This window comes from Geotrypetes seraphini, chromosome 5, assembly GCF_902459505.1.
Source record: "Geotrypetes seraphini chromosome 5, aGeoSer1.1, whole genome shotgun sequence".
In the NCBI taxonomy this organism is placed as follows: domain Eukaryota; kingdom Metazoa; phylum Chordata; class Amphibia; order Gymnophiona; family Dermophiidae; genus Geotrypetes; species Geotrypetes seraphini.
Window position 1 is genome coordinate 248,445,417 of NC_047088.1, and position 27,004 is coordinate 248,472,420.

Here is a 27,004-nt window from a genome sequence, read left to right on the forward strand (position 1 = left end):
GATGCACTTAACGCTCCAGTGCAGGGCATTGAGATCCAGAGAGCTATACGGGCTTTAAAGCTTGCGAAAGCTCCTGGCCCGGATGGACTGGGCCCCGAATACTACAAATTGCTGGGGGAGAAGATTATTGGTCCCTTTCAGGCTTTATGTCAGGCCATGTGTGGGGGGGGCTTGCCTTCACATCGACTTACTCATGCGCATATCGTTGTTTTACCAAAACCTGGAAGGGCGGAAGACCAGCTGGGGTCCTATCGGCCTATATCTCTGTTGAATCAAGATATTAAGCTCTTCGCAGCCATTATGGCTGCACGTCTTGGCAAGGTCTTGCCCGGTCTGGTTCACCCGGATCAGGCCGGGTTTGTTCCAGGGAGGTATTCTTCTGCTAATGTTTTACGAGCCCTATCTGTGCTACAGAACCCGGCAGTGCTACGGAGTCATTCGGGTCAGGAGAATGCCCTTATTGTCAGCCTGGATGCGGAAAAGGCATTTGATAAAGTTCTCTGGGATTATCTGTTCTGGATTTTACCACAGATGGGCATCATGGGGAGCTTTCTGGCCGGAATTCGGTCGCTATATGAGCAGCCGACTGCACAGATCTTGGTGAATGGGGCGCTCACCTCCTCCTTCTCCCTAGCTCGAGGCACGCGTCAGGGATGTCCGCTCTCTCCTATGCTGTTTGTATTGGCCCTTGAACCTCTAGCGATTAAGATCAGGCACACTACAAAACTGCGGGGAATACATCTGGGGGCCGCAAGAATTTAAAATTAATCTATTCGCTGACGATATGCTTATATTTTTGGGGGATGCACTTACGGGAGTGCCTGCTCTAATTCAGATTATCCAACAATTTGGTATGTTTTCCGGTCTGAGCATTAATTTTGACAAGTCGGAAGCTTTGGCGGTCCACTCGCACTGTGCGGCTCACCATGATCCTTCTTTTCCATTAAAATGATCTGGGGGCACGCTTAAATACCTGGGAGTGTTTTTGCATGCGGACCCTCGGGTGGTATATAGGAAAAATGTGCTAGACAAACTAGATGCGGTGGGAGCGCTTTGCAAGAGGTGGATGGACTTTCCGATTTCTTTTCTCGGTCAAGTTGCTCTTTTTAAGATGGTCCTCTTGCCAAAGTTGCTCTATCCTCTGCAAATGGTGCCTCTGTGGATCACATGTAGAGATATTAGGAAATATAAAGGTATTGTTTCATCTTTTATATGGCGCTCTAGACGGGCGCGAATTGGTTACCACAAGCTTATTAGAGAGCGGTCTCAGGGAGGGGTCAATCTCCCGGATCTTCGTCTTTATAACGTGGCGGCTCTGCTTCGTTGGGTGCACGAAATCTACACGGGTGAGACTAAGTTTGCCCCACAGGGATTTTGGTCCATGTTGGCGGACCCGGTATCAGTGTTCAATATCTTGAGACCCGGGGCTGGCGCCTGTGCTTCCTTGTTACGACCTCTGCGGACCGCTTGGGGTTGGTGGCGCAGGGAATTGGGGGGCTCGTCGGGCCCCTCCCCTTTCTTGGAGTTCGTGGCTAACCCTGCTTTCCCTGCGGGTACACATGTTTTCTTTGTGCGGGCTAGTCGATCCGGGTGCCGATTTGTTGGCCAGCTTGTGGAGCTGGGTTCGGGGCGACTGCCGGATTTTTTTGCATGTCAGGAGCACTGGGCGTGGAGTGCAGGGTCCGTACTGTTCTATTTACAACTACGTAGTTATTGCTCCTCGCTTCGGCTGCCGTCCGGGGAGTTACCTACCTTTTCCCCGTTGGACAGGGCTTTCCTTTCCCTCTCACTTGACTTTAACTCGCTGTCGGCTTGGTACAAACTGGGGAGAGACTGGAGGCCTGCTGAGGTTTTTCTGTCCTGGATGGCGGCTGGCTGGAGCTCTGAGTTGGGTGAAGAGGTTACGGTTGATGAGTTGTCACAATGCTTTGTGGATGGTGCGGGGGCGACTCCTAATGTTGCTTTACTTGAAATTCATCTTAAGATCGTGCATAGGGCGTATGTAACCCGCTGCGTTGGACACACTATGGGCCTGTGGCCTGATGCCTTTTGTACCCGGTGTCCTGCTCTCAAGGGGACGCTGGTGCATCATTTTTTGGAATGCTCTTTGGTGGGACCGCTGTGGGTACGTGCACTTCAAGAGGTGGAGGATGTTCTGGGGCGCTCCCTGGAATGGTCGTACAAGACTCTGCTGCTTGGTGTCACGGGTCCCCTGACTGAGGCTGGTATTGCTGTGCCTTTGCAACGATTTGTGCTGGTGGCTCTGGGGCTCGTTAAGAAGCTCATTCTGCAGCACTGGGTGGGTAGTGTGTGCCCTACGTTCCAACAATGGAGAGCTAGTATGTCCCAGATGGCGATCTGGGAGAGGCAACGCAAGAAGGGTGTCACTAGCTGGCAATCAGTGGCTTATGTGGAGTGTTGGGACTCGTTCTAAGATGGGTCGATTCCTCAGGATGCAAGGGGAGGAGGGTGGGTGGATTTGGGGCGGGGGGAGGGAGGGAGGTTTGTTTTCCTGTTGTTCTGTTTCATAAATGAAAATTGTGAACTTTCATGGGAAGGCTTTGTTTGAGTGCCTGATTTCTGGCCTAGCTGTATAGCATACCTGATTACTGTATCTCTGGTGTTATACTCTTTTGGCTTGGTTGCTGATTGTACCTCTCGTGATTGGTTCATTCAATAAAAATATATTTAAAAAAAAAAAGGAAAAAGGAGAGGAAAAAGTGCCCAATCAAAACCAAAAATCAAGACTGTGATATGCCAATATAAAATTATATTTGCATTTGTGTTTCTTACATAAAAGAATTGGAAGAAAAAGGCCTCAGCAGGATCTTTAAAATAAATACTGCTACCAACATAGACCCCCCCCCATTGATTGGTCAAAAAACTCCCAGTATGAAGAAAACGATTGCTTTCACTTATTAATAAATGCTCTCGAGTGTGAATAACATGCTTTCCAGTGCATATATCGTATTTCCCCCTGTATAGGCTGCAGCCTATACATGGGTTTACAAATCTGTGCAGTGGGTGCGGCTTGCTTAAATGGGGCGACTTATCTAAAGACATTAAAATTCGCTGTTAGATAAGCCGCCCCATTAGAAGAGTACCGTAACTGAACTTTTTTAAAAAAAAACATTCCCCCTTGAATACCTGAGCAAACTGTGGACGCTGGTGGAAGGCGCGGACCCATCAGTTGGAGTCAGGTTGGTGCTGGCCGTGAAGCTTAGGCTCAGGCCACTCTGCATGCGCCGCTGTCCGACTCTGAAGACATCTCCGCTGGCTGGCGCCGCCTCCTCAAATCACGCTGCGCAGGGCAGGAGCAATGTTTGCGATCTCAAGCCTCGCCCCGCACTGCTTCCTGAATGTCTATAGCGCTGAAAGATACCTACTGCTACTATTTATTATTTCTACAGCACTGAAAGGCATACACAGCACTGTACATTTTAACATACAATAGACCAGTCCCTGCTAAGAAGAGCTTACAATCTAATTTAGACAAGACATGTCGGGGTTGGGGAGGTTATAGTGGGTCTAGGTATCTGACAGCAGTGAAGGGGGAGTTAAGAGTTGAAAGCTGTGGATATACAGCCGTTTTCCCATGGAAAAAGCTTTGGAAACTACTTCCAAAAGTATATTGTATTACTTATGCATTTCTGATTTCTGTAGATTAAAGAAAATGACTTCATGAAAATAGAGAACACGGAGAACAGCAGCAAGCTAACCATCTCCTCAGCGAGGCAGGAGCACTGTGGATGCTACACTTTTGTGGTGGAAAACAAACAAGGAAACAAGCAAGCACAAGTCAACTTAACTGTGTTTGGTAAGTGTACTGTAGCCCCACCTCATTCCATTAGCTTGCACGCCCAGATATAAGCTCAGTTACGCACGTAGCTTAATTGAATACAGTACTCCCCCCCCCCCCGATATTCACGGGGGTTCCGTTCCAGGAACCCCCGCGAATCTTGAAAAACCGCGAATACGGTTTTTCGTGGGCGAGACTGGAGAGGGCAGCGGGAGAGGCAGGAGAGAGCAGCCAGAGCGCCGGCGAGTGCAGGAAATCGCTCGCCGTATGCTCCGACCGGCTCTTCCTTCACTAAAGTCGGGCCTCACCAATCAGGAGCTGCGTGTCAAAGCAGCTCCTGATTGGTGAGGCCCGACTTTAGTGCAGAAGAGGCGGTCGGAGCATACGGCGAGCGATTTCCAGCACTCGCCGGCGCTCCGGCTGCTCTCTCCTGCCTCCCCCGCTGTCCTCTTCTGGTCGGCGGGCGCAGTTGGAAAATACCGCGAATGACCGGGACCGAGAACCGCCAACCGCGAATGACCAGGGGAACACTGGAATCAAATGCTAATTGGCATTAATTGACTCTGATTAGCAGTCACTGCCCTTAATTAGTATTCTACAAAATATGTGTACAATTTCCATAGCACACAACTGCAAGGGGTCATGGATCTGGGTGGGTTGAGGGCCTGGCTACACACCTGTTGTAATTGTGAGCAATTGGGTGCAAGCATTTACACCAGCCATTTGGCTAGTGTCAGTGCTCTCGTCTGAAATTAGGCTCATAACTGCGGACTTACAATTGCCCATGCGATTGCCAATATGGAATTTATACTCAGCATTCATCATTCCAGCACCCAACTGTAGGGGAGCTGTAGCGAATTGCTCCCTTAAAGCGGAGCTAAAAGACAACCATGAACAACTGGAGGAAAGTTGCAACGCCGCTTTTGGGCCAAAGAATTGGAAGATGTGCACCACTGCAAAACATGTCCAATTTTATCTATGGAAGTACCCCCAGTGCTTTCAGTGCGAAAAATAGCGGGGTAAGGCCAAAGCAGTTTCTGCCCTGGAGACCTTCTTTGCTACGTCTGCCCCATAGTACGCGAATTGATCGCGTAAATATTGTTTGATATTCTGAAAGCTAGGTGCAATCGCAAGAGCTGGTGTTCAAAATCAGTGGTATACAGCGAGATCATGACGAAATATTAGGGGCTCAGCATATGGATTTTATGGATTATAGCCATCTAAGGCAATCAAAGAGATAGAAAGCAAAAGCCAGAAGCATGTTGGGTGCATAAGAAGATAAATGGCTAGGAAAAAGGAGGTGACAGTACCTTTGGTGAGACCTCATTTAGAGTACTGTATATAAGTTTGGAGACCACACCTTCCAAAAGATATATGAAAGAAGGTTTTGATCCAGCAGATAGTTACTGAAGTGGACAGCGGTCTTTCTCATGGAACATATGGAGACAGACTTAAAGATCTCAATATGCATACTGTGGAAGAAAGTCAGAAGAGGGGAGATATGACAGAGACTTAGATCCCTCTGTGGCATAATAGCATACCCCCTCCCCAGTTCTGATGTCCCCTGCAAAAATAATCCACCTGCAGTCAGCTCCCCAATCAAGCCCCCTCACACAATGCAGCCTCCCCCAAGAGCAACTTCCCTCACCCCCAGAGTTCTGTCCCCCCCCCCAAGAACTTCCTCCCACTATACCCTGTACCCCTCATCCCGGAACTCACTTGGTGGCCTCCCTGGTAATCTAGTGGACCAGGGCAGGAGTGGTCCTCCTCCACTTCCGTTCCAGAGCTGTGCTGTGTCTATAATAGCGTAACATAACATAAGAATTTATTTCTTAAACCGCAATTACCTTAAAGTTCAGTGCGGTTAACAAAATATTAACTAGAAAACATAATTCAAAATGATGGCTTGCATTAATATTAAGAACCAAGAAACTTAGAGCTCCTTTTACAAAAGCCACGCTAGCGGGTTTAACGCGCGCGACTTTTCATCACGCGCTAACCCCCCGCGCTGGCCGAAAAACTACCGCCTGCTCAAGAGGAGGCGGTAGCGGCTAGCGCGGCCGGCGGTTTAACGCACGCTAGTGCGGCTTCGTAAAAGGAGCCCTTAGAGAAGAAGAAAGTCTTGCGTTGTTTCTTATAGTGAAGATAAGAAATAGATGAGAGCCGCTTAAAATTTTTATCCCATAATTCAAATCTGAAAAGAGAGAGTTCTGTCGTGATATCTTTTATACCTACAGCCCTTGAATGGTGGATAAACAAAGAAAGCTTTGGTAAATACGCGAATAATGCGTAGAGGAATAACAAAACAAGTCTGTCATGTAAGAAGGAACCTGACCCATCAATACTTTATAATAGACATCCCAATTTAAAAAGAATTTGTGCCTCCACAGGCCACTAGTGCCATTCACGATAACAATGTGTGATGTGATCATATTTCCTCAGTCCATAAATGAGCCTAACTGCAGCGTTTTGGATTATTCGTAGTGTCATAACTTCTCGTTTAGTCTTAGTCTCACAGCGCTGCTGCTGGGGTCATCCTACTATACATAGGGAAGAAACAGAAAAACCCTGGCCCACTAGACTGAGAGAAGCGCCTGAGTGAACTTCTGAATGGGGAAGAATTGGGGGAAAGGTTACCTACCGTATTTTCACGTATATAACACGTGCGTTATACACGATTTTACAAACCGTGCATAACCGTGCGCGTTATACGTGCGAGCACGTTTTACAACTTTTTTTTTTCAATCCGATCGGCATCCCCCCTGCGAACCGGCATCCTCCCCCCCCCCCCCGCTCGCGTCACCCCCCCTCCCCTGCGATCCTACATCCCCCCCAGCACCGCAAAACATCTCTTACCCGATTGGGCACTGGCACCAGCACCAATGCACAGGACGTGCCAGTGGCAGTGCCCGAAGATCCTCCCTCGTTGGTTTGGGCTGGGCTGGGCGGTGCGGTGCGGGAGAGATCCTTCTTCTTCCTGCGCTGGGCTGGACTAGGCTTTGAGCATTTGCGCATGCTCAAAGCCTTCTGGTCTCGCTCTCTCCGAGATTATCTGAGATTAAAGAAAAATAAAGTTATGTTATGTTAAGAAGACTGTGCAAAGGCTTTAGTGGCAGGTGTTCCTGTAGGGAAGAGCCACAGTGCGACGGGGGGAATCCTGTAGGGGAGGGTTGAGCTTGTGAGGAGGGGGAGCTTGATCTCAGGGGGTTACGTTGGGTTCATCTTCAGTCTTGGCGAGTCACGACAACTACTGCAGGGTACCAACTCGCACTCTAGCTGTCGGTGCCAGCTACGCCCTGCCACAGCCCAAATTCTGCTTAGGCCCATACTAAGAAGCTAGCATGGGAAATTGCACCACACACACTGATTTCGGTGTCCAACAGCCATTATTCCAGGTCCATATTGCACATTAACACCCAGGCTGACCACTTAGCATGATTTAATAAACATCCTTGCAATGAATGCACCTTTATTTCAGGTAGGGATTCTTGTCAAAGGTTGCAGACAACTTTGATTTTCAAGAAATCATTATCAAATATTTTTCATACGGATTTATGTGCCCATTATATAAGCATATAGCTGAGCTGCATATAGCTTGATTACCTTTAAAACAGACCCGTTTCTGCCCTTAAAATCCCAGTGTGATGAATTCCAGTAGGCCAGCTGTTTCCAATTCTGACAGACATACTGTAGTGATGTGGATAAATAAGTCAATAATGCATGTTCACTGAAAAATGTATGTATTAAAACTTGAATTTTATGTTACGATACCTAGTAGCCACACACTGTCCTGCAGCCCACATGGATCCAGTTTGTCAGCTGCTAAATGTAAATCCTGAAATGATTTCACTTTTTAGCCCTAATGTCTAAAGAAAAACTAACAATAATAGCTTTATTTATATCCCATCAAACCTTTCAGTTCAAGACAGTTTATAACAGCGATCTCAAACTCAAACCCTTTGCAGGGCAACATTTTGGATTTGTAGGTACTTGGAGGGCCGCAGAAAAAATAGTGAATGTCTTATTAAAGAAATGACAATTTTGCATAAGGTAAAACTTTTTATAGTTCATAAATCTTTCCTTCGGCTAAGTCTTAATAATAATATTGTAATTTAAAGCTAAAGAGATATATGATCAAGAAACTGTTTTATTTTACTTTAGTGATTATGATAAACATACCGAGGGCCTCAAAATAGTAGCTGGCAGGCCGCATGTGGCCCCCGGGCCGCGAATTTGAGACCACTGGTTTATAACAAGAGAGATTGCATGAATGCAGCTAAGTTAGTAGGAGGAAACAGACAGGCGTGTTGTTCCGTCCTTTTTACTCTTCAAAAAGTAAGGCATGTGGGAAGAAGTTGCAGGTCATTTTGGAAATTTCAGGCGTGGGAGATGATTGCTAGTTACATAAGAAGGTCACATGGCGCTGACTGTTAAAACAGTGAATTTGGCAGAAGGAAAGTTTTGGCTCTTTGACATTTTCTCTTGACTTATCTCCATAATAAACGCATACTTTGGAACTCGTTGCGTTCCTAGAGGATTTTAAATAAAGTGGCAAATATTCCACGGTAATGCTGAGTTTTTATTTCCTTCAAAGCTAAACCTTCCTCCCTGCTAGAGGGCCGCACAGATACTAAGAGATTAATGTACAAGAGAAATGTAGAATTCAGACACAAGATATGGAACGTCAAGGAGACAAAGTTAGGAAAAACAGGAACTGTTGTTTTCATGGAAAGGATGATGGAAGACCGGAAAGTGTATGGTGCAGTGGTTAGAGCTACAGCCTTAATACCCTGAGGTTGTGGGTTAAATTCCCTTGCTGCTCCTTGTGACCCAGGGCAAGTCACTTAATCCCCTCATTGCCCCAGGTACACTAGATAGAGTTTGAGCCCACCGGGACAGATAGGGAAATATGATAAAAGTACCTGAATGTAAACCACTTAGGATATAAGCAGTATATAAATAATTAAACAAAAATTTTTAAAAAGTCCTCCCAAGACATTGGAGAAAAAACAATGGTGGAATTCAGAAAGTTCTAAAGCAGTGTCATAGTGAGGGAGGTTGGCGCCCAACATCGCCACACAATGCGCCCCACAATCTTCCCTGCCAATAGAGCACTCCCCCACCCCCGCTGCTTGAGTGCTCCCCCCCCCCGCGTACCTCTTGAAATGTTCACTGGCCCGAGCAGCATCTTCCACCCGCTGCTCATGCTGGCCTCGACTCCCTCCTGACGTCACATCCTGGTCCTGCGACCTACCCAAAGCTGCGCGATTCCTGCCAATCCTATAACGGCACATAGGCACCCAGATTTCATCATAGAACACAAGCACAAACTGTCGTTCCACGCGGATGAGTTTGTATCCTTACAAATATTCAATCAACGCTTGTGACCTTGTTCTGTTTTGCGAACGAGTGTGTATCGTATAAGACGTCTACTCATATTTGCATCAAGAACATCAATTCCACAGCTGATTTTTGCTCTTTTGGGACTCCAGTGTTACTGTGGAGTTATTGAGTTTTTCTCTTGTGCTGCTTTCGCTTTTTCACATACCAAAATATATACACGCCCACTTGTGGCAGGTCAATGGCTGGCATAAATGGGTGCATGTAAATTGGACAATCCGCTTTCACATTTAATAGCAATCCATAAGTTACACACGTCAATCCTATATAATAAAATCCTAGAGCGCGCATGCGCTCTTGAAAAATCGTGATCCCTGGCGCCGTGTTTTCTGATCCGTGGCCACGTTCCATTTTAGAACGCGGCCAGGGATCACTCTGGCCACTCCCCTCCTCACTCACCAACCCGAAGCAAGCTCCTCACCAACCGGAAGCAAGCACCTCCTTCCCGCCCTCGCTCACCGCTGCTGCTGCCGCTGCTCCTTCTCTTCAGGGCAGCCTGCGATCGTGGCCGGCTTTGGCGGGCCTCGCAGGCCGCTTTATAGCCTCGGTGGCACGTTCCCTCTGACGCACGGGATCGCATCGGGAGAGAGCGTGCTTCTGGGTTGGGGAGCGGCCTGTGAGGTTCGCTGGGGCCGGCCACCACGATCGCGGCCTGGAGCAGGCCAGAAGACGCCGGGATGCAGGGAGGGTAAGCAGGGGAATCAATACAGGGGGCCAGAGGGATTGGGAAAGGGGGCTGCTTTGGGGGGAGGGGTGTGCTAAGGGGAGACAGAAGGGGCTGTGGAGAGATAGGGAAAGGGGGCTGCTTTGGGAGGAGGTGTGCTGGGGACAGACAGTTTTGAACTGGGGGGAAGACAGAAGGGGCCATGGAGAGACAGTTAGGGAAAGGGAAAGGGGGCTGCTTTTGGGGGTAGGGGTGTGCTTAGGGTGAACAGCTTTGCTCTGGGGGGGAAGACAGAAGAGGGCCATGGAGAGACAGTTAGGGAGAGAGAAAGGGGGCTGCTTTGGGGGGAGGGGAGTGCTGGAGGCAGACAGCTTTGCTCGGGGGGGAGGGGGGAGACAGAAGGACACAGACAGCAGCCAAGGAGAGAGAGATAAAGAAACACAGACAGACAGACACATATATATTCTAGCACCCGTTAATGTAACGGGCTTAACGACTAGTAGGAAATATTCCCATGCCCAGCCAGGCTCCTCTCATGTGTGCACCCACTTCATAGTTTCATAGTTTATTTAATGTTTGATTACTCGCCTATCCAAAATTCTGGGCGAAAATACAATATAAAACAGGGGGAATACAAAAATGGGACAAAGACATATACAAAGGGAACTACAAAGACAGAAATGACAGTTAACAGGGGGGAAGGAGGAGGAATGACAAAAAAAGTCTAAGAAAGATAACAAGGATGGAAAGAACAATGGGAAGGGAAACAAATATTATACTGCTCTATCTCTTGGGGCAAAAGGTAGAATAGAGGGAGAGAGTGGAAAGAGAGAGTTGCCCTTGGAGATTAACACTTAGGGCAAGTGCATGCATAAGTGGAAGTCTCTAGAGTGCATTCCCTGAAAGGTTTTGCTTAACACAAGACACAAAAAGCATCTGAAAGCTTAGCTCTTAAACCAGGCCTTTAATGGAAGAAGTAACTAAGCCCTTCAAGGATGCCTAATTTCGGAATCAGTGTGCAACTTTATCTTTAATTGGCATGGTAATTTACCATGTCAGTTTTCATGCAAAAAAAAAACCCAACACATTACCAAAGAGGGAGGGGAGTAATCTGCACAGAGCAGTATAATTTTAAAACAGAACACAAATAACCTGCACAAAATAGGAGTTACAACTCTAAACATTTTACTGTACAGATTGGATGGGCCATTCTGGTCTTTCTCCACCATCATCTGCTGTAGACATTCTTTCTCAATGCACCTTGGAGTACACAGGTCTTACTGGAAGTTGTAACATAGTAATATAGTAGATGACGACAGATAAAGACCCAAATGGTCCATCCAAGCTGCCCAACCTGATTCAATTTAAATTTTTTCTTCTTAGCTATTTCTGGGCAAGAATCCAAAGCTCTACCCAGTACTGTGCTTGGGTTCCAACTGCCTAAATCTCTGTTAAAACCTACTCCAGCCCATCTAAACCCTCCCAGCCATTGAAGCCCTCTCCAGCCCATCCTCCCCCAAATGGCCATATACAGACACAGACCATGCAAGTCTGCCCAGTACTGGCCTTAGTTCAATATTTAATATTATTTTCTGATTCTAGATCCTCTGTGTTCATCCCACGCTTCTTTGAACTCAGTCACCATTTTCCTCTCCACCACCTCTCTCGGGAGCACATTCCAGGCATCCACCACCCTCTCCGTAAAGTAGAATTTCCTAACATTGCTCTTGAATCTACCACCCCTCAACCTCAAATTATGTCCTCTGGTTTTACCATTTTCCTTTCTCTGGAAAAGATTTTGTTCTACGTTAATACCCTTCAAGTATTTGAACATCTGAATCATATCTCACCTGTCCCTCCTTTCCTCTAGGGTATACATATTCAGGGCTTCCAGTCTCTCCTCATACGTCTTCTGGTGCAAGCCTCCTATCATTTTTGTCGCCCTCCTCTGGACCGCTTCAAGTCTTCTTGCGTCCTTCGCCAGATATGGTCTCCAAAACTGAACACAGTACTCCAAGTGGGGTTTTACCAATGACCTGTACAGGGGCATCAACACCTTCTTCCTTCTACTGGCTACGCCTCTCTTTATACAGCCCAGCATCCTTCTGGCCTTTAGATCTTCGGACACTATCACCCCAAGGTCCCTCTCCCCGTCCGTGCATATTAACCTCTCACCTCCCAGCACATACGGTTCCTTCCGATTATAAATCCCCAAATGCATTACTCTGCATTCCTTTGCATTGAATTTTAGTTGCCAGGCATTAGACCATTCCTCTAACTTTTGCAGATCCTTTTTCATATTTTCCACTCCCTCTTCGGTGTCTACTCTGTTACAAATCTTGGTATCATCTGCAAAAAGGCACACTTTTCCTTCTAACCCTTCAGCAATGTCACCCACATACATATTGAACAGGATTGGCCCCAGCACCGAACCCTGAGGGACTCCACTACTCATCTTTCCTTCCTCCAAGCGACTTCTATTAACCACCACCCTCTGGCGTCTGTCCGACAGCCAGTTTCTGACCCAGTTCATCACTTTGGGTCCTAACTTTAGCCCTTCAATTTTGTTCAACAGCCTCCTATGAAGAACCGTATCAAAAGCTTTGCTAAAATCTTAGTAAATTACATCTAGCATATGTCCTCAATCCAGCTCTCTGGTCACCCAATCAAAAAATTCAATCAGGTTTGTTTGGCACAATTTACCTTTTGTAAAGCCATGTTGCCTCGGATCCTGTAACCCATTAGATTCAAGGAAGTACACTTTCCTTTCTTTCAGCGACACTTCCATTATTTTTCCAACAATTGAAGTGAGGCTCACCGGCCTGTAGTTTCCTGCTTCATCCCTATGACCACTTTTGTAAATAGGGACCACATCTGCTCTTCTCCAATCCCCAGGAACCATTCCCGTCTCCAGAGATTTGTTGAACAAGTCTTTAATAGGACTTACCAGAACCTCTCTGAGTTCCCTTAGTATCCTGGGATGGATCCCGTCTGGTCCCATCGCTTTGTCCACCTTCAGTTTTTCAAGTTACTCATAAACACTCTCCTCCGTGAACGACGTAGAATCTACTCCATTTTCTCGTGTAACTTCGCCAGACAATCTCAGTCCTTCGCCAGTATTTTCTTCTGTGAACACAGAACAGAAGTTGGTTTCTTGATTGTAAACAGCTAGTGGATTTCTGTGTGGATATAAAAGGAGCCGTTCCTGGGTATCATCTTTGTTTTAGTCAGCTATTTATAAAAAGGCAGCTTGTGCTCTCGGATCTGCTTCACTATCGTTTCTCCTGGCTATCGCAAATTAAGTAAACTTTCTGGAGATGTTGGTGCGTTAAGGAACCACGTTGAAACACTTGTGTTTTGCTTCACTGGTAGTGCTTCTCAAGTTGAGGTGATCTATTTGCACTGTGGGAATATAAAAACGAGTGATATGGGGCTGAATGCTGCTGCTGAACAATGGTGTGGTGGGCCATGTTAGTCCACTTTCCAAGGTAGTGTAAAGGAATAAAACAAATATAAGGTGATACCTTTTTTTATTGGACCAGCTCAACGCATTAGCTTTCGAAGGAAACCCTTCTTCTTCAGATCCGAAATAAGCAAAAAAAAAAAGGTTTACCTTCAAAAGCTCATCATAAAATGCGTTGAGTTGGTCCGATAAAAAAAAGGTATCACCTTATTACCTTTGTTTTATGTGCAATCTATGCTGAACAAAACAGGCACATCTTACTATCCGACAATAGCATGACCTTAGTGAGGAAGCTGCTTATTGTCTCATGTTGGAAAATAGTGCATTGAGCACATACTCATTGTTGTACTATTGCATGAGTATGTCTGTGTGCGAGTGAAAAGGATGATAAATAGAAAAGCAAAATAATGAGTGTTTTAAATAAGAACATAAGAAGTTGCCTCCGCTGGGTCAGACCAGAGGTCCATCGCGCCCAGCAGTCCGCACCCGCCGCGGCCCATCAGGTCCATGACCTGTAAGGTTTTCTTGATTTAGCCCTAGCCCCCTTATTTTTCTCTCTATACTCTTTCTATACCCTATCTACCTCTCTCTGTACCCCTCAATCCCCCTATCCTTCAGGAATCTATCCAATCCCTCTTTGAATGGTGGATAATAATAAAGTAAAGGACTTCTCCACTCTCTACCCCCAGGTATTGCACAAAAAATTCTTATACGTGTATAGTATAGTCCATGCTTAGCTTTTTGGTTTTTCTGCTTTTTGTTTAAGTTTTCTTTGTTATCTGTAACTTTCGGTGACTTTTTTACCCTCTGTTGTAGTTCCTTCCTATTTCTCCTACTGTAAACCACGTCGAGCTCTACGAACGTGGAGATGATGCGGTATACAAACCTAAGGATTAGATTAGATTATGATTCATTCTGTAGTGGAAGAGTGAGCACAGGTTGAGCCTTGAACTCCATCTGAAGCATCCTGGTTCAGAGACAGTTCGAACACTATCAAACAGAGTGGCTTCTGACATTTAAGGGCTTTGAATGTTCAAGGCTGTTTCTCCATTCTTGGCAATGGAAAAAAATCATCTCTGGAAAGACTCCCAGGATTAAAATGTTATGATTTGCCCCTCTGTGAATTCCATTAACATCCTTGAACTGTACCTTTAAACCACACTTAGTGAGAGATTTGTTCAGACTGAAAGATGGAACCTGTAAATACTAACAGCTTGACTAAGGCAAACTAGGGTGACGCTGCCTCTCCCCTCTCCCCTACACACTTATTTTTTTAGTTGCTTTGAACCCTGAGTTTTCTGTCCACAAGAAAATGGCCCACATTGATAGCTTCCCCCCTGACTTAAAGAAAAAAGAAATGTTTCTAGAATTTGAAATCACTTCTAAATGTAATAAAAGCGAGCTAAGTACAGGGCAGTCAAGCCATTGTGACATCATTGATGAGGTTGGCTCTTTAGCATTGGTGGAATGAGGCATTATGACATCACAATATCAGCTCTGGTTACCAGAGACTGAAACTAAGGGGGAAAAGTGATTAACATAGGCTACCAATAAGACATATTATTTTACCATTAAGTCATGGTGTTTTAGCATAGTTCCCATTTTAACGCAATGAGACCTAGTTAGTAATAACTGGGGATAAAAATAAATAACATGACTTAATGGTAGCCAACATTGATAACAACCCACCTTCCCCAATTTGTCATAGCACATGAATACAAGCCTCACTTCTAGGTAGGCCAGTAAAGTAATAAATTGGACCTGGATAAGATCAGGACTGTAGAAAAACGTGTGTAGTATTTCTTAAGTGGATGGGAATCAATCCTCTTTAATTTTCTTACTATCCCTATCAATAAGTCATTAGCATAGTTTACAAGGAACTGAAAGGGATGAAGCAGTGGCAGAGACATGATAGGTAGAGGAAGGATTAAACTTTTCAAGTTCTATTTGGCAGAGGTTCAATAAATCCTATTAAGAATCCCCGGGAGAGTAACATGTCAGAATATGGTCAGGTGTTGAGTGAAAGACAGGAAGTAGTCCGATGGGGTAACGTTACACAGTAGAAAGAAGTCACTAATAGAGTCCCCTTTGTCAGTTGGGGAACTTCCGTCATTGCTACAGATTTTAGGGTATGCAGTCATTTCAAGATATCATGGAAATCCCGGCATATATTGTGACAAGCGGTGTCATTTTCAATCGAACCAATTAAAAAATTTCATGTCGTGTCATTTTTGGGTTTAAGCCTGTGCTGAAAACCAGTTAGCATGCTCTGAAATATTTAGCATGCACTAAACCATTTATGTGAAGTTCACAGTAGTGCCTTCTAATGTGCCCCAATGTTCTGTTGGCATGTCTGTTTGCTCAGTCCATTAGAAAACTGGCCTCTCCCACACCACATCCAAATGGGCTTAATTTGGACGTTTTCAACTTGGACAGTATTGTGGTTGAAAATGGTGGCCAAGATGTCCAACTAGACCTGCGGTCTCAAACACGTGGCCCCCCAGGGACTATTTTGTGGCCCACGATCTGTCCTCTCCGCTTCACAAGTTTTCCGATTGTGGAGAGGACAATCGCGGCTCACCTAAAGCAGGGGTCCCCAATCTGCTTCACTTCCTGTCTCACTGCCCTCCCCCAAGCCACCGCAATCGGGGAACAGGCCAGCGCGGAGGTCTTAGCTCTCCCTGCTTATCTTCCTTAGCTCAGAGCCAACCAATTCTCGCCACCCGACATCAATTCTAACGTTGGGGAGAAAGTTCCGGGCCAGCCAATCGCTGCCTGGCTGGCCCGGAACTTCCTCCTTGATGTTAGAATTGATATCAGGTGGCGATAATTGGTCGGTCCCGCGCTGGGGAAGATAAGCAGGAAGAGCTAAGACCTCCACGCTGGCTTGTTCCCAATTGCAGCGGTGGCAGCCTATTCCTCAATGGTGGTGGCTTGGGGGAGGGCAGGGAGAAATAAAGAAAGAAGGGGGGGGACAGGGAGACAGAAAGAAAGAAGGGAGACGGGACATAGACAGAAAGGGGCATGGAGAGAGAGATAGAAAGAAAGGGCAGGCATGGAGAAAGAAAAAAAGAAAGAAAGGGGGCACGGAGAGAGAGAGAAAGCCAGACATATAGAAAGAAAGGGAGCATGGAGAGAGAGAGAGAGAGAAAGAAAAAAGGGGGCAGGGTGAAATAAATTATAAGTTGGGGGATGGAAGGAGACAGATGCCAGACCAGGGGAAAGGAAGGAAGGAAGGAAGGAGGGAGGGAGGGAGAGAAAGGAAAGAAAGAGATGTCAGACCATGGAAATAGGGACGGAAGAAGAGAGAGATGTAAGGGAAGGTAAGACATGGAAACGTAGATTTTGAAAAGAAAGCAGAAAAATTGAATATTAAGTTAATGTCAAAGATGGATGCAAGGCAGAAAGTGAAGACGGAGAGAAAAACAGTCAAAGGACAAGAAGGCCCTGGAAACAGTTAAAAGCACAGAAAAATAAAGTCACCAGACAACAAAGGTAGGGAAAATGATTTTATTTTCAATATAGTGATTGAAATGTGTCAGTTTTGAGAAAGTAAAGATATTAAACTTTAAATGTGAGGGCCGCAGAAAAAATAGTTAATGACAATTTTGCATAAGGTAAAACTCTTTATAGTTTATAAATATTTCCTTTAACTTTTAAAGGAAAGATTTATAAACTGTAAAGAGTTTTACCTCATGCAAAGTTGTCATTTCTTTAATAAGACATTAACTATTTTTTCAGGGCTGGGCAGTGCTAATACCTCTTGGGAAAGCAGACCCATTGCCGTCCCTGCTGGGCTCACACGTCTGGGCTGGAGAGGGGCCTGTCTGAGTTCCGGGCTTTAAACAAAGCCCGATCCCCGCTAAGGTCTGCTGTGCGATCCAGCGTCTCTCCTGAAGCCGGTTGCACCTCCTTCACATTCTGCAAAACCAACCCTGGAATGGTGGTCTGACCAAGGACCCCGGAGGACCAGTCCGCAGAGTCCTTTTTCGCTTCCCCATGAGAAACCCACAAAAAAAAGGTAACAGCGTTACGTTATGCGTCCGTCCCCGATGCCATCATGGCGTCTAGGGTTTTTGAGGTTTTTTTTTATAGGTATGGTTGGTGCACGTACCTGAGACTTTGTGGCTGTCCGTTGCTCCGCTCACTTCCCTCATTATAGACAGGATTTCTTTCAAATCCCTGTTATTTTGAGCTTCTTAGTGTTTCCTGTATTCAGGGTTATATCCCCTGACTGGAAGGCTTTTCACGCAGTTGAAACCTTTATCTATCATCAGTTGCTAGTTTTTTATTCTGCAGCACACACACATACCTGGTGGAATCATGAAGGGGACTGAAAATGGAATAAACTGCAGAAGGGCCTGTTGGCAACTTATTACACCAACAGGACAAATTGCAAGAAAATGTGTCTCCTCAGAAACTCATGACCCCAAGCACCAAAATAAAATCTATTTCAGCCAATGCCATCTAATACAAAACATATATAATGATTGCTCTGCTTGAAATGAGAGGACTAGATGACCGCTAATGCCGGGATAGTGCTCTATCTCTAATGGAAAGGCTTAAATGAATGTGAGTTGGGAAGACATCACAGAAGCGATCGTAAGTTGATAATAATGTTATTAACATAACATGAGGATTTATTTATATACCGCAAAATGCCTTTCGGATTGGAGCAGTTACAAAAATATAAGTAACAACAAGAAGAGAATTTTAACAATGGTAATAAGTAAGAACCATTTGTTAGAAAGTAGTAAGGCACATAGGTAAATTGGATTACAATATAGCAAAGCACCAAAAGTAATAGTACAGACTAAGGCCCTCTTTTACAAAGGCGCGCTAATCATTTTAGCACGGATTTAATGCATGCACTAACTACTAACGTGTCCATAGGGATAGCATGCACGCATTAGCGTTTAGCACGCGCTAAAAAGCTTAGCGCAGCTTTGTAAAAGAGGGGGCATATATTAAAAGAAAGAAAGATAAATTAAAATACCGACAGGAAGAAAAGCAAAATACCTGAGAGGGAAAGATATAATAGAGAAACATAACTTCCACGTAAATTAGCAAAATGCAATACGCTCAAAATAAAATATACGAGGGCTGTTCAAAAAGTATCAGACCTTAATTTTTCATGCGTAAACAAATAAAGCTAGGGAGGCGTGGTTTGGTGCACGTATGTAGGCGACCCTAATGCACATGCTTTAATTTTTTCCCGCCTACAGAAGCTGTCAGTCGCCGGCAGACCGCCAATGAGTGAGGAAGTGTAAGTGAGCGCCGTCGGATTTTCTTTTTTGACAAAATGACAGAAAAAGTTGAACAACGCTACTGCATTAAATTTTGTGTAAAGCTTGGCGATTCCCAAGTGGAAACGATCCACAAGATTCAACAGGCCTTCGGGGACGAAGCAATGGGCACCACACAGATAAAGGAGTGGTACAACCGCTTCAGAGATGGCCGCACATCAGTGGAGAGTGAAGCGCGTTCTGGTAGGCCCTCAACGTCCAGAAATGAGATCGTCATTGACCAAGCGAGGACTCTGGTGATGCAGGATCGTCGAACCACCAAGGGGTACTACCAAGAGGTTCTGCGTCGCCTTCGTAACGCTGGTGAGACGCAAATGGCCGGACCTGTGGGCATCGGGCAATTGGCAGCTCCATCACGATAACGCACCTGTCCATTCTTCACATTTGATACGGAGTTTCCTGGCCAAACACAACACACCTGAGATTCCTCAGGCTCCCTACTCTCCCGATCCGGCTCCGTGTGACTTCTGGCTTTTCCCCAAGCTGAAAATGCCCCTGAAAGGGACCAGATTTCAGTCAAGAGAACACATCATGCAGAATGTGACGGACCAATTGCGAGCAATCCGACAGTGGCAGAATCGTTGGAAGAAGTATGTGGCAGCCCAAGGGGACTACTTTGAAGAAGATTAGTATAAGATTGTTGTATCTGAATACGAGTATTTTTTTATGTGTAAAGGTCTGACACTTTTTGAACAGCCCTCGTAATACCAGTCAAAGGGAAAAATTAAAAACTTATTTCAGCCAACGTGAAGTGAAAATCGTCCAATCTTAGAAGACGGGAGGGCAGGCCGGCCACAGAAGGTCTCCCAATGCCGGGTCCCATAGACTCCAGACTCCTGATGACATGAGAGGGTGAAACAGTTGCCAATTCGCCAAAGTCTCTGCTTTCATTTTGCTTCGGTTTTGGTGGTGAGCAGGAGGTGAGACCAGCGGCGAGGAAACAACGCAGAAATGCAAATGAACGTGCACTCGCTGTTGATTATTTCTCCAAATTTTGTTTACTAAGGAGGGGGTTTCAGGAAATTATAATTTTTCTCAGTCTGTTTTCCACAAAATATACCCACCTTGCGCTTTTGTAATTTATAAGGAACAATACTTTGAACCAATAGCCCATTAGCTCTTGTAAAATAAGCAATCTTTTTCAAGGAAAGCAGAGGGTTTTACAGTGACCCCCCCAGGCCCTGTCAGCGATTGCAGAGAGTACAGTTATGACCTTTTATGGTTCCGTTTCTCTTCCACTGATGAATTTGAAATGAGGACTTTGCCAATGCTGTCGGCATGGATGGGGTCCAGCTGGCTCCAGGAATATATTAAATAGCTTCCCTGGCTAAAACAGCCTGTGGAATGAAATTAAATGGTTGCTTTCTGTCTGCCCTATATCTGGCACACAGTCCCAAAAGCTAATAATAGGACTGTAATATGATGAGTTGCGAAAAAAAAAAAAAAAAAACCAACCCAACAATTTCAGATGAAATAAGACATACCGTTACCTTAAGACTAATTTTGAGAGGCTTAATACTGATTTTGGAAGTGACAATATGATATCACTGGCTTTCAGCCCAAATTCTCTGTTCACTGATTCCCTATATTCTTTCATGGAAAGGACTTGAAAAGTTGTATCTCTGTGAGTAGTCAGAACGTCTAGTTTCCATTGGTCTTGAAAACGCTTTTTTATTTGGGTAAGCATATTTTATTACAAATGACAGCTTCCTTTTATTTTCCTTCCATGATTCAGATAACAAGAGAAATAGTTAATGATTACTGCGGATAACAAGAGAAAGAGATAATAGTTACTGCGGATGGGCAGACTAGATGGGCCATTTGTCCTTTATCTGCCGTCTATTTTTTGCTATAGAGATAGCACCTATTGGAAAGAGCCAATTCACCTGTCTATCTCTGTATCCATTATGTGGGCACATAAACATACGTGTGTGTGTGTAATAGGAAGCAGGAGCGGAAAGATTAGGCCCCGCCCCTAAAGATGCTTAGGATTGTCTGCAGACGAAAATTGCCAGGCCAGACTGAAGAAGTGTGCAATGAGGACCCAAACCCCCATAGCATAAGAAGAAACATCCCAACACTACTGCAGAAAAGAGAGGTGTGCTACAGTGAGCCAACGGTATAGCAATACACTTCTCCCTCCGGATTCACAGGGGATAGGGGCAGAGCCGGACCGCGAATGGCGAAAAACCGCGAATATCCGGCTCTGACCCACCCCCGCCTCCCTCCGGCCTTACCTGGTGGTCTAGTGGGCTTTTGGGGCAGGAGCGATCTTCCTACGCTCCTGCCCCGTGCAGATCGCCATTAGGAAATGGGTGCTGTGAGTTCCCGTAGTCTCTCGAGACTACGACGGGAACTCCCTACAGCTATTTCCTAATGGCGATCTGCACGGGGCAGGAGCGTAGGAAGATCACTCCTGCTCCGTAAGCCCGCTAGACCACCAGGTAAAGCCGGGATGCCGGGGGGAAGACTTAACGATGGTTTTTTTTTTTCTTTTTTCCCCCTCCCCAAAAAAATCATGAATATGTGAAATCACGATTGCCGAAACCGCGAATGGGGAGGGGGAAGTGTATGGTGGCTGGACTGACTCCTGGAGAAAAAGTAGAAGGAAATTTGGAAAAAGGGGAAAGGGGAGAGGAGAAGAAACAGATGGAACAGGAGTGTGTGTATGTGCAGGAAAGAGAGGGAGAGAATGCAACCGATGCAAGGGAGGGAGGCAAGAAAAGCAAGAACACCTCAAAACACCCTTTCCCACACTAGGGTTACCAGATTTCCATCTGGTAAAAGAGGATGCGTGATCCCGCCCTGGGACCTCCAGGTCCGCCACAACCTTGTCTCTTCGGGCTGGGGCTGGAACTTGGGTAGGGTGTACACCATGCCGAGCTCTATCTTTATGGAGATGATGCGGTATACAAACTTAAGGTTTAATTTAGTTTTGTTTGGGTAGATGCTTAAATTAAATAATAATAATTTATTTTTGTATACCGCCTTACCCAGGGAGTTCTAGGCGGTTCACATCAGTTAATCAGAGTTACAAACAATGAAGTCACTGAAATTAACAGGTTAGGAAAGTACAATAAAAAGGAGTAGGAGGAAATTCCTGGCCATTAGTGGGTGGTGATGAAAGAAGTAGAAATCAAGTGTATTAAGAGTTTAGTCTGTGGAATAAGAGTGTTTTGAGTTGTTTTCTGAAGTCAAGGTAGGCGGGGGCATCGAGCACAATTTGGGCTAGCCGCCTGGAAGGAGAAGGTTCTGTCGAGGAACCTTTTGAAATGGCATAATTTTAGTGAGGGGAAGTGAATTCTGCGGGAGCTCTTATTGTTGTAGTTTAAATTGAAGTGTGGGTTGAGGTATCTTGGTGACATACCAAAAACTGTTTTGTAGCAGAAGCATGAGAACTTGAACAGGACTCTGGATTCAAATGGTAACCAGTGCAATTTATGGTAGAAGGGGGTGACGTGTTCCCATTTGTTCAGGCCAAAAATGAGGCGGACGGCGGTGTTCTGATGTTGCAGTAGTCCAGGATGCTGAGAATGGAGGATTGTACTAACCAACGAAATGAGGTCTCGTCAAAGTATTTTTTTATGGTGCGGAGTTTCCAGAGCACCGAGATGCTTTTCTTAAATATAAGATCAGTGTGTTTCTCCAGTGTTTGTCTAAAGTGACTCCCAGTAGTTTTAAGATTTGTTCTAGGGGAAAATCCGATCCATTCACTTGAATTGTGGTGGCCTTGATTTTGTCGTTGGGTGTTGCTAGGAAGAATTTAGATTTTCGGGAGTTTAATTTTAATCTATAAGATATCATCCAGAGTTCTATCTGATTTAACGTGCTTGATAGAGAGTTTAGCAACTCTGGTGTAAAACTGGTTAGCGGGATGACTATAGTGATATCGTCTGTGTAGATGAAGAATTTGAGCTTTAAACTTTGCAGGAGGTTTCCCAAGGAGACGAGATAGATATTAAACAGGGTGGGGGACAGGGGGGGGAGCCCTGTGGAACCCCACAAGAGTTGTCCCAGCTATAGGAGAAAGAGTCGTTCTTAAACACCCTGTATGATCTATTTCCCAGGAACCCGCGGAACCAGTTGAGAACCTGGCCTGAGATGCCGATGTTTGCTAGGCAGTCCAGGAGAATAGTGTGGTCGACCAGGTCAAATGCACTACTCAGGTCAAGTTGCAAGATCAGGGCGCTAGAGCCCTGGCTAAAGAGTGAGTGCAGGTGGTCGAGCAGTGAGGCTATAATGGTTTCGGTGCTGTGGCCTGCACGAAAGCCCGATTGGTTGTCATGTAAGATATTGAATTTTTCCAGGTATGTTGAGAGCTCAGCATTCACCACTCCTTCTGCTGTTTTGGTGACTAGCGTAATGCTAGCGATAGGTCTGTAATTAGATGGGGCGTTAAATGGTTCTTTTGCGTTTTTTTATAATTGGAGATATCATGATATGGCCTTCTTCTACTGGGAATTTTCCTGTGGATAGTAAAAAGTTTACCCATGCCAACAGTTTGGCTTTGAAGTTGGTCGGGGCCGTTTTCATGACATTTGGGGGGTAAGTGTCCAATCTGCAGTAAGACTTGGTATATTTATTGTAGTATTTGCTAAAAGTTTGCCAATCAATGGTTGTAAAATGGTTCCAATTCAGATCAGCTCTGGACTCTAGGTCAGATTTGGACATGTCGGCGTCTAGGAGAATTGGATAGTACCAGTTGGGTTTGGCTGGGGCAGTTATCGATGATCTTAATTTTTGTGTCTTGGAGTTAAAGAAATCTGCTAAGGTGTTTGCGGTTAAGGTAGATTTTTCGTGGGTGTTAGTGAGTGTTTTGAGAATGCTATCTGCATTGGAAACTCCACTCCAGGAAGTAATGGATGGATCCCCTGGTAATTCCTGAGACAGCCGCTGTCCTCTTCTGTGCAGGGGCAAGGGTAACAAGTGGAAGGAAGGAGGTCCCCTCCCCCACTCACTTCCAATATCTCCTCAAGAGGAGGAAAACCAAAATTTCCCCAAAAAGGAGCAATAAAAGAATCCATATGCTCCAAACCCCAGGGCCTTGGGCCTCCAGGTGTGGCCCCCACCTCTCTCCCAATGTCTCGCTCTGACTACTATCTGTTTCCCCAAAGTAGCAAGGGTCCAGGGGGAAAAAAAAGCAAAACCCCTTTTTCTCCTCAGTAAAAGAAAAAATCAGTCTGCTTTCAACAAAGATGTCTGTCCAGCGAAAGTTCCTTTTCTCTCTTAGGCATGAAAAACAGCACCAAGAAATAGCAAAAGAAAAACATGGCTTGGCTCTCAGGAGCCCTGCAAAGCCGTCTAGCAGATTCCATCCCCAAACTCTCACGATGGGTCTGGCTCTGCCTTTGCTAAGCCCTCCCCAGCTTTGCCAGCTGCATAAGTGTGTTTTTCTGCTCTCGGAGCAGAAGTTCGACACTCTGGAAAACGGAACAAAACTATATGGCTCACAATTCAACACTAGCTACCCCAATTCCCATTCATCCTTACAGTCATAATAATGACTGCAGCACTCCACTGACAAAACGTCTTATGACAGGATAGGAAATGAATTAAATAAATAAATATATCGGCAACAACTGCAATGCCATCCATCCAATAAAACATTCACATCGAAACCCAACTTTACACAAAGCCCCAACATCAGCATCAACCCACACCAACATCCAACTCAGAATCAACGGAAGAACCCTCACTATTTATGTTTAAAGTGACCATCGCATTCACGATTTAGTCCTTGGAGAGTTATGCTGCCCATCCAAAAAAATCCATTTTTTTCTCTTTTTGTACAAGTAACCTATCCTCAGAGAAGGATGAACCTTTTCCAGAGCCACAAACTGCAAATCATTAAAAGAATGATGGAAATCCAAACAATGGCCAACTATTGGTGCATTCCTATCCTTCTGTTAGAGACGACTGCAATGCTCAATGAGCCTCGATTTCAACAATCTCATTGTTTTCCCTATATTATGTATCAACAAACAGGGACACCAAATTGCATACACAACCTTGGTCGTAATACAGGAAGTCAGACTCCTCAAATGAACAGTACATTTGTTTAAAGTCAAAAAGATTCTAGAAAAAGAAGAGCCACAAGGAAAGTGACCAATTTCTGTGGTATCAAATGCATCCACAGATAAAGGTGGTAAATGAGAGGGTACCAAAATATCTTTCAAATTTTCCCCTCTTTTAAAGGCACAAAGAGGAGGTTGAGCCAAGTTCTTATGAAGTTGATCTACATGCCAATATTTTAGAAGACATTGACGTACGAAATGAACCAAAGGAGAATAGAGTAGAACACAGGGGTGGCAAGTCAAATACGCGCAAGATAAATGCACGCGGACAATTGAGCGCTACGACAATTGAGCGCAACAACAATTGAGCACAACGACAATTGAGCGCAACGACAATTCAGCGCAAAGGCAATTGAGCACAAGACAGCTTAGCTCAGGACAATTGCACGCAGTGAAATACAACACATGAGTGCAAGTGCAGGAAATGTTTACAACACAATCACGCGCAAGCCGTTGACGTAAGGATGTAAGGTACATCATTGTCATATGTGACTGTGTTTTGCAAGTGCATTTTTAATCACTATGGTTACCTAGCCTCTTGTCTTGTGCACTTTTATCTTGTGATATAAAGTCCTGCATGCTATTGTCTTGCGCTCAGTTGTCTTTGCGCTCAGTTGTCTTTGCGCTCACTTGTAACATAGTAACATAGTAGATGACGGCAGATAAAGACCCGAATGGTCCATCCAGTCTGCCCAACCTGATTGAATTTAAATTTTATTTTATTTTATTTTTTTTTTTTAATTTTTCTTCTTAGCTATTTCTGGGCAAGAATCCAAAGCTTTACCCGGTACTGTGCTTGGGTTCCAACTGCCAAAATCTCTGTTAAGACTTACTCCAGCCCATCTACACCCTCCCAGCCATTGAAGCCTTCCCCTGCCCATCCTCCCCAAACAGCCATACACAGACACAGACCGTGCAAGTCTGCCCAGTAACTGGCCTAGTTCAATATTTAATATTATTTTCTGATTCTAAATCTTCTGTGTTCATCCCACGCTTCTTTGAACTCAGTCACAGTTTTACTCTCCACCACCTCTCTCGGGAGCGCATTCCAGGCATTCACTACCCTCTCCGTAAAGTAGAATTTCCTAACATTGCCTCTGAATCTACCACCCCTCAACCTCAAATTATGTCCTCTGGTTTTACCATTTTCCTTTCTCTGGAAAAGATTTTGTTCTATGTTAATACCCTTCAAGTATTTGAACGTCTGAATCATATCTCCCCTGTCTCTCCTTTCCTCTAGGGTATACATATTCAGGGCTTCCAGTCTCTCCTCATACGTCTTCTGGCGCAAGCCTCCTATCATTTTCGTCGCCCTCCTCTGGACCGCCTCAAGTCTTCATATGTCTTTCACCAGATATGGTCTCCAAAACTGAACACAATACTCCAAGAGGGGCCTCACCAATGACCTGTACAGGGGCATCAACACCTTCTTCCTTCTACTGACCACGCCTCTCTTTATACAGCCCAGCATCCTTCTGGCAGCAGCCACTGCCTTGTCACACTGTTTTTTCGCCTTTAGATCTTCGGACACTATCACCCCAAGGTCCCTCTCCCCGTCCGTGCATATCAGCTTCTCTCCTCCCAGCATATACGGATCCTTCCTATTATTAATCCCCAAATGCATTACTCTGCATTTCTTTGCATTGAATTTTAGTTGCCAGGCATTAGACCATTCCTCTAACTTTTGCAGATCCTTTTTCATATTTTCCACTCCCTCTTCGGTGTCTACTCTGTTACAAATCTTGGTATCATCTGCAAAAAGGCACACTTTTCCTTCTAACCCTTCAGCAATGTCACCCACATACATATTGAACAGGATTGGCCCCAGCACCGAACCCTGAGGGACTCCACTAGTCACCTTTCCTTCCTTCGAGCGACTTCCATTAACCACCACCCTCTGGCGTCTGTCCGACAGCCAGTTTCTGACCCAGTTCACCACTTTGGGTCCTAACTTCAGCCCTTCAAGTTTGTTCAACAGCCTCCTATGAGGAACTGTATCAAAGGCTTTGCTGAAATCCAAGTAAATTACATCTAGCATATGTCCTCGATCCAGCTCTCTGGTCACCCAATCAAAAAATTCAATCAGGTTCGTTTGGCACGATTTACCTTTTGTAAAGCCATGTTGCCTCGGATCCTGTAACCCATTAGATTCAAGGAAGTACACTATCCTTTCTTTCAGCAACACTTCCATTATTTTTCCAATAACTGAAGTGAGGCTCACCGGCCTGTAGTTTCCTGCTTCATCCCTGTGACCACTTTTATGAATAGGGATCACAACCGTTCTCCTCCAACCTCCAG

At 45.2% G+C, this 27,004-nt stretch overlaps 1 protein-coding gene across 3 annotated transcripts in view; it reads left to right on the forward strand.

The window, feature by feature from the left end:
- MYLK (myosin light chain kinase) overlaps positions 1–27,004 on the forward strand; it is a 607,164-nt gene that overhangs the window by 500,225 nt on the left and 79,935 nt on the right. For all 3 annotated transcript variants that reach the window (XM_033946557.1, XM_033946556.1, XM_033946555.1), the window contains exon 22: positions 3,664–3,817. In XM_033946557.1, the coding sequence (XP_033802448.1) occupies positions 3,664–3,817 (154 nt within the window). The remainder of the gene's footprint in view (positions 1–3,663; positions 3,818–27,004) is intronic.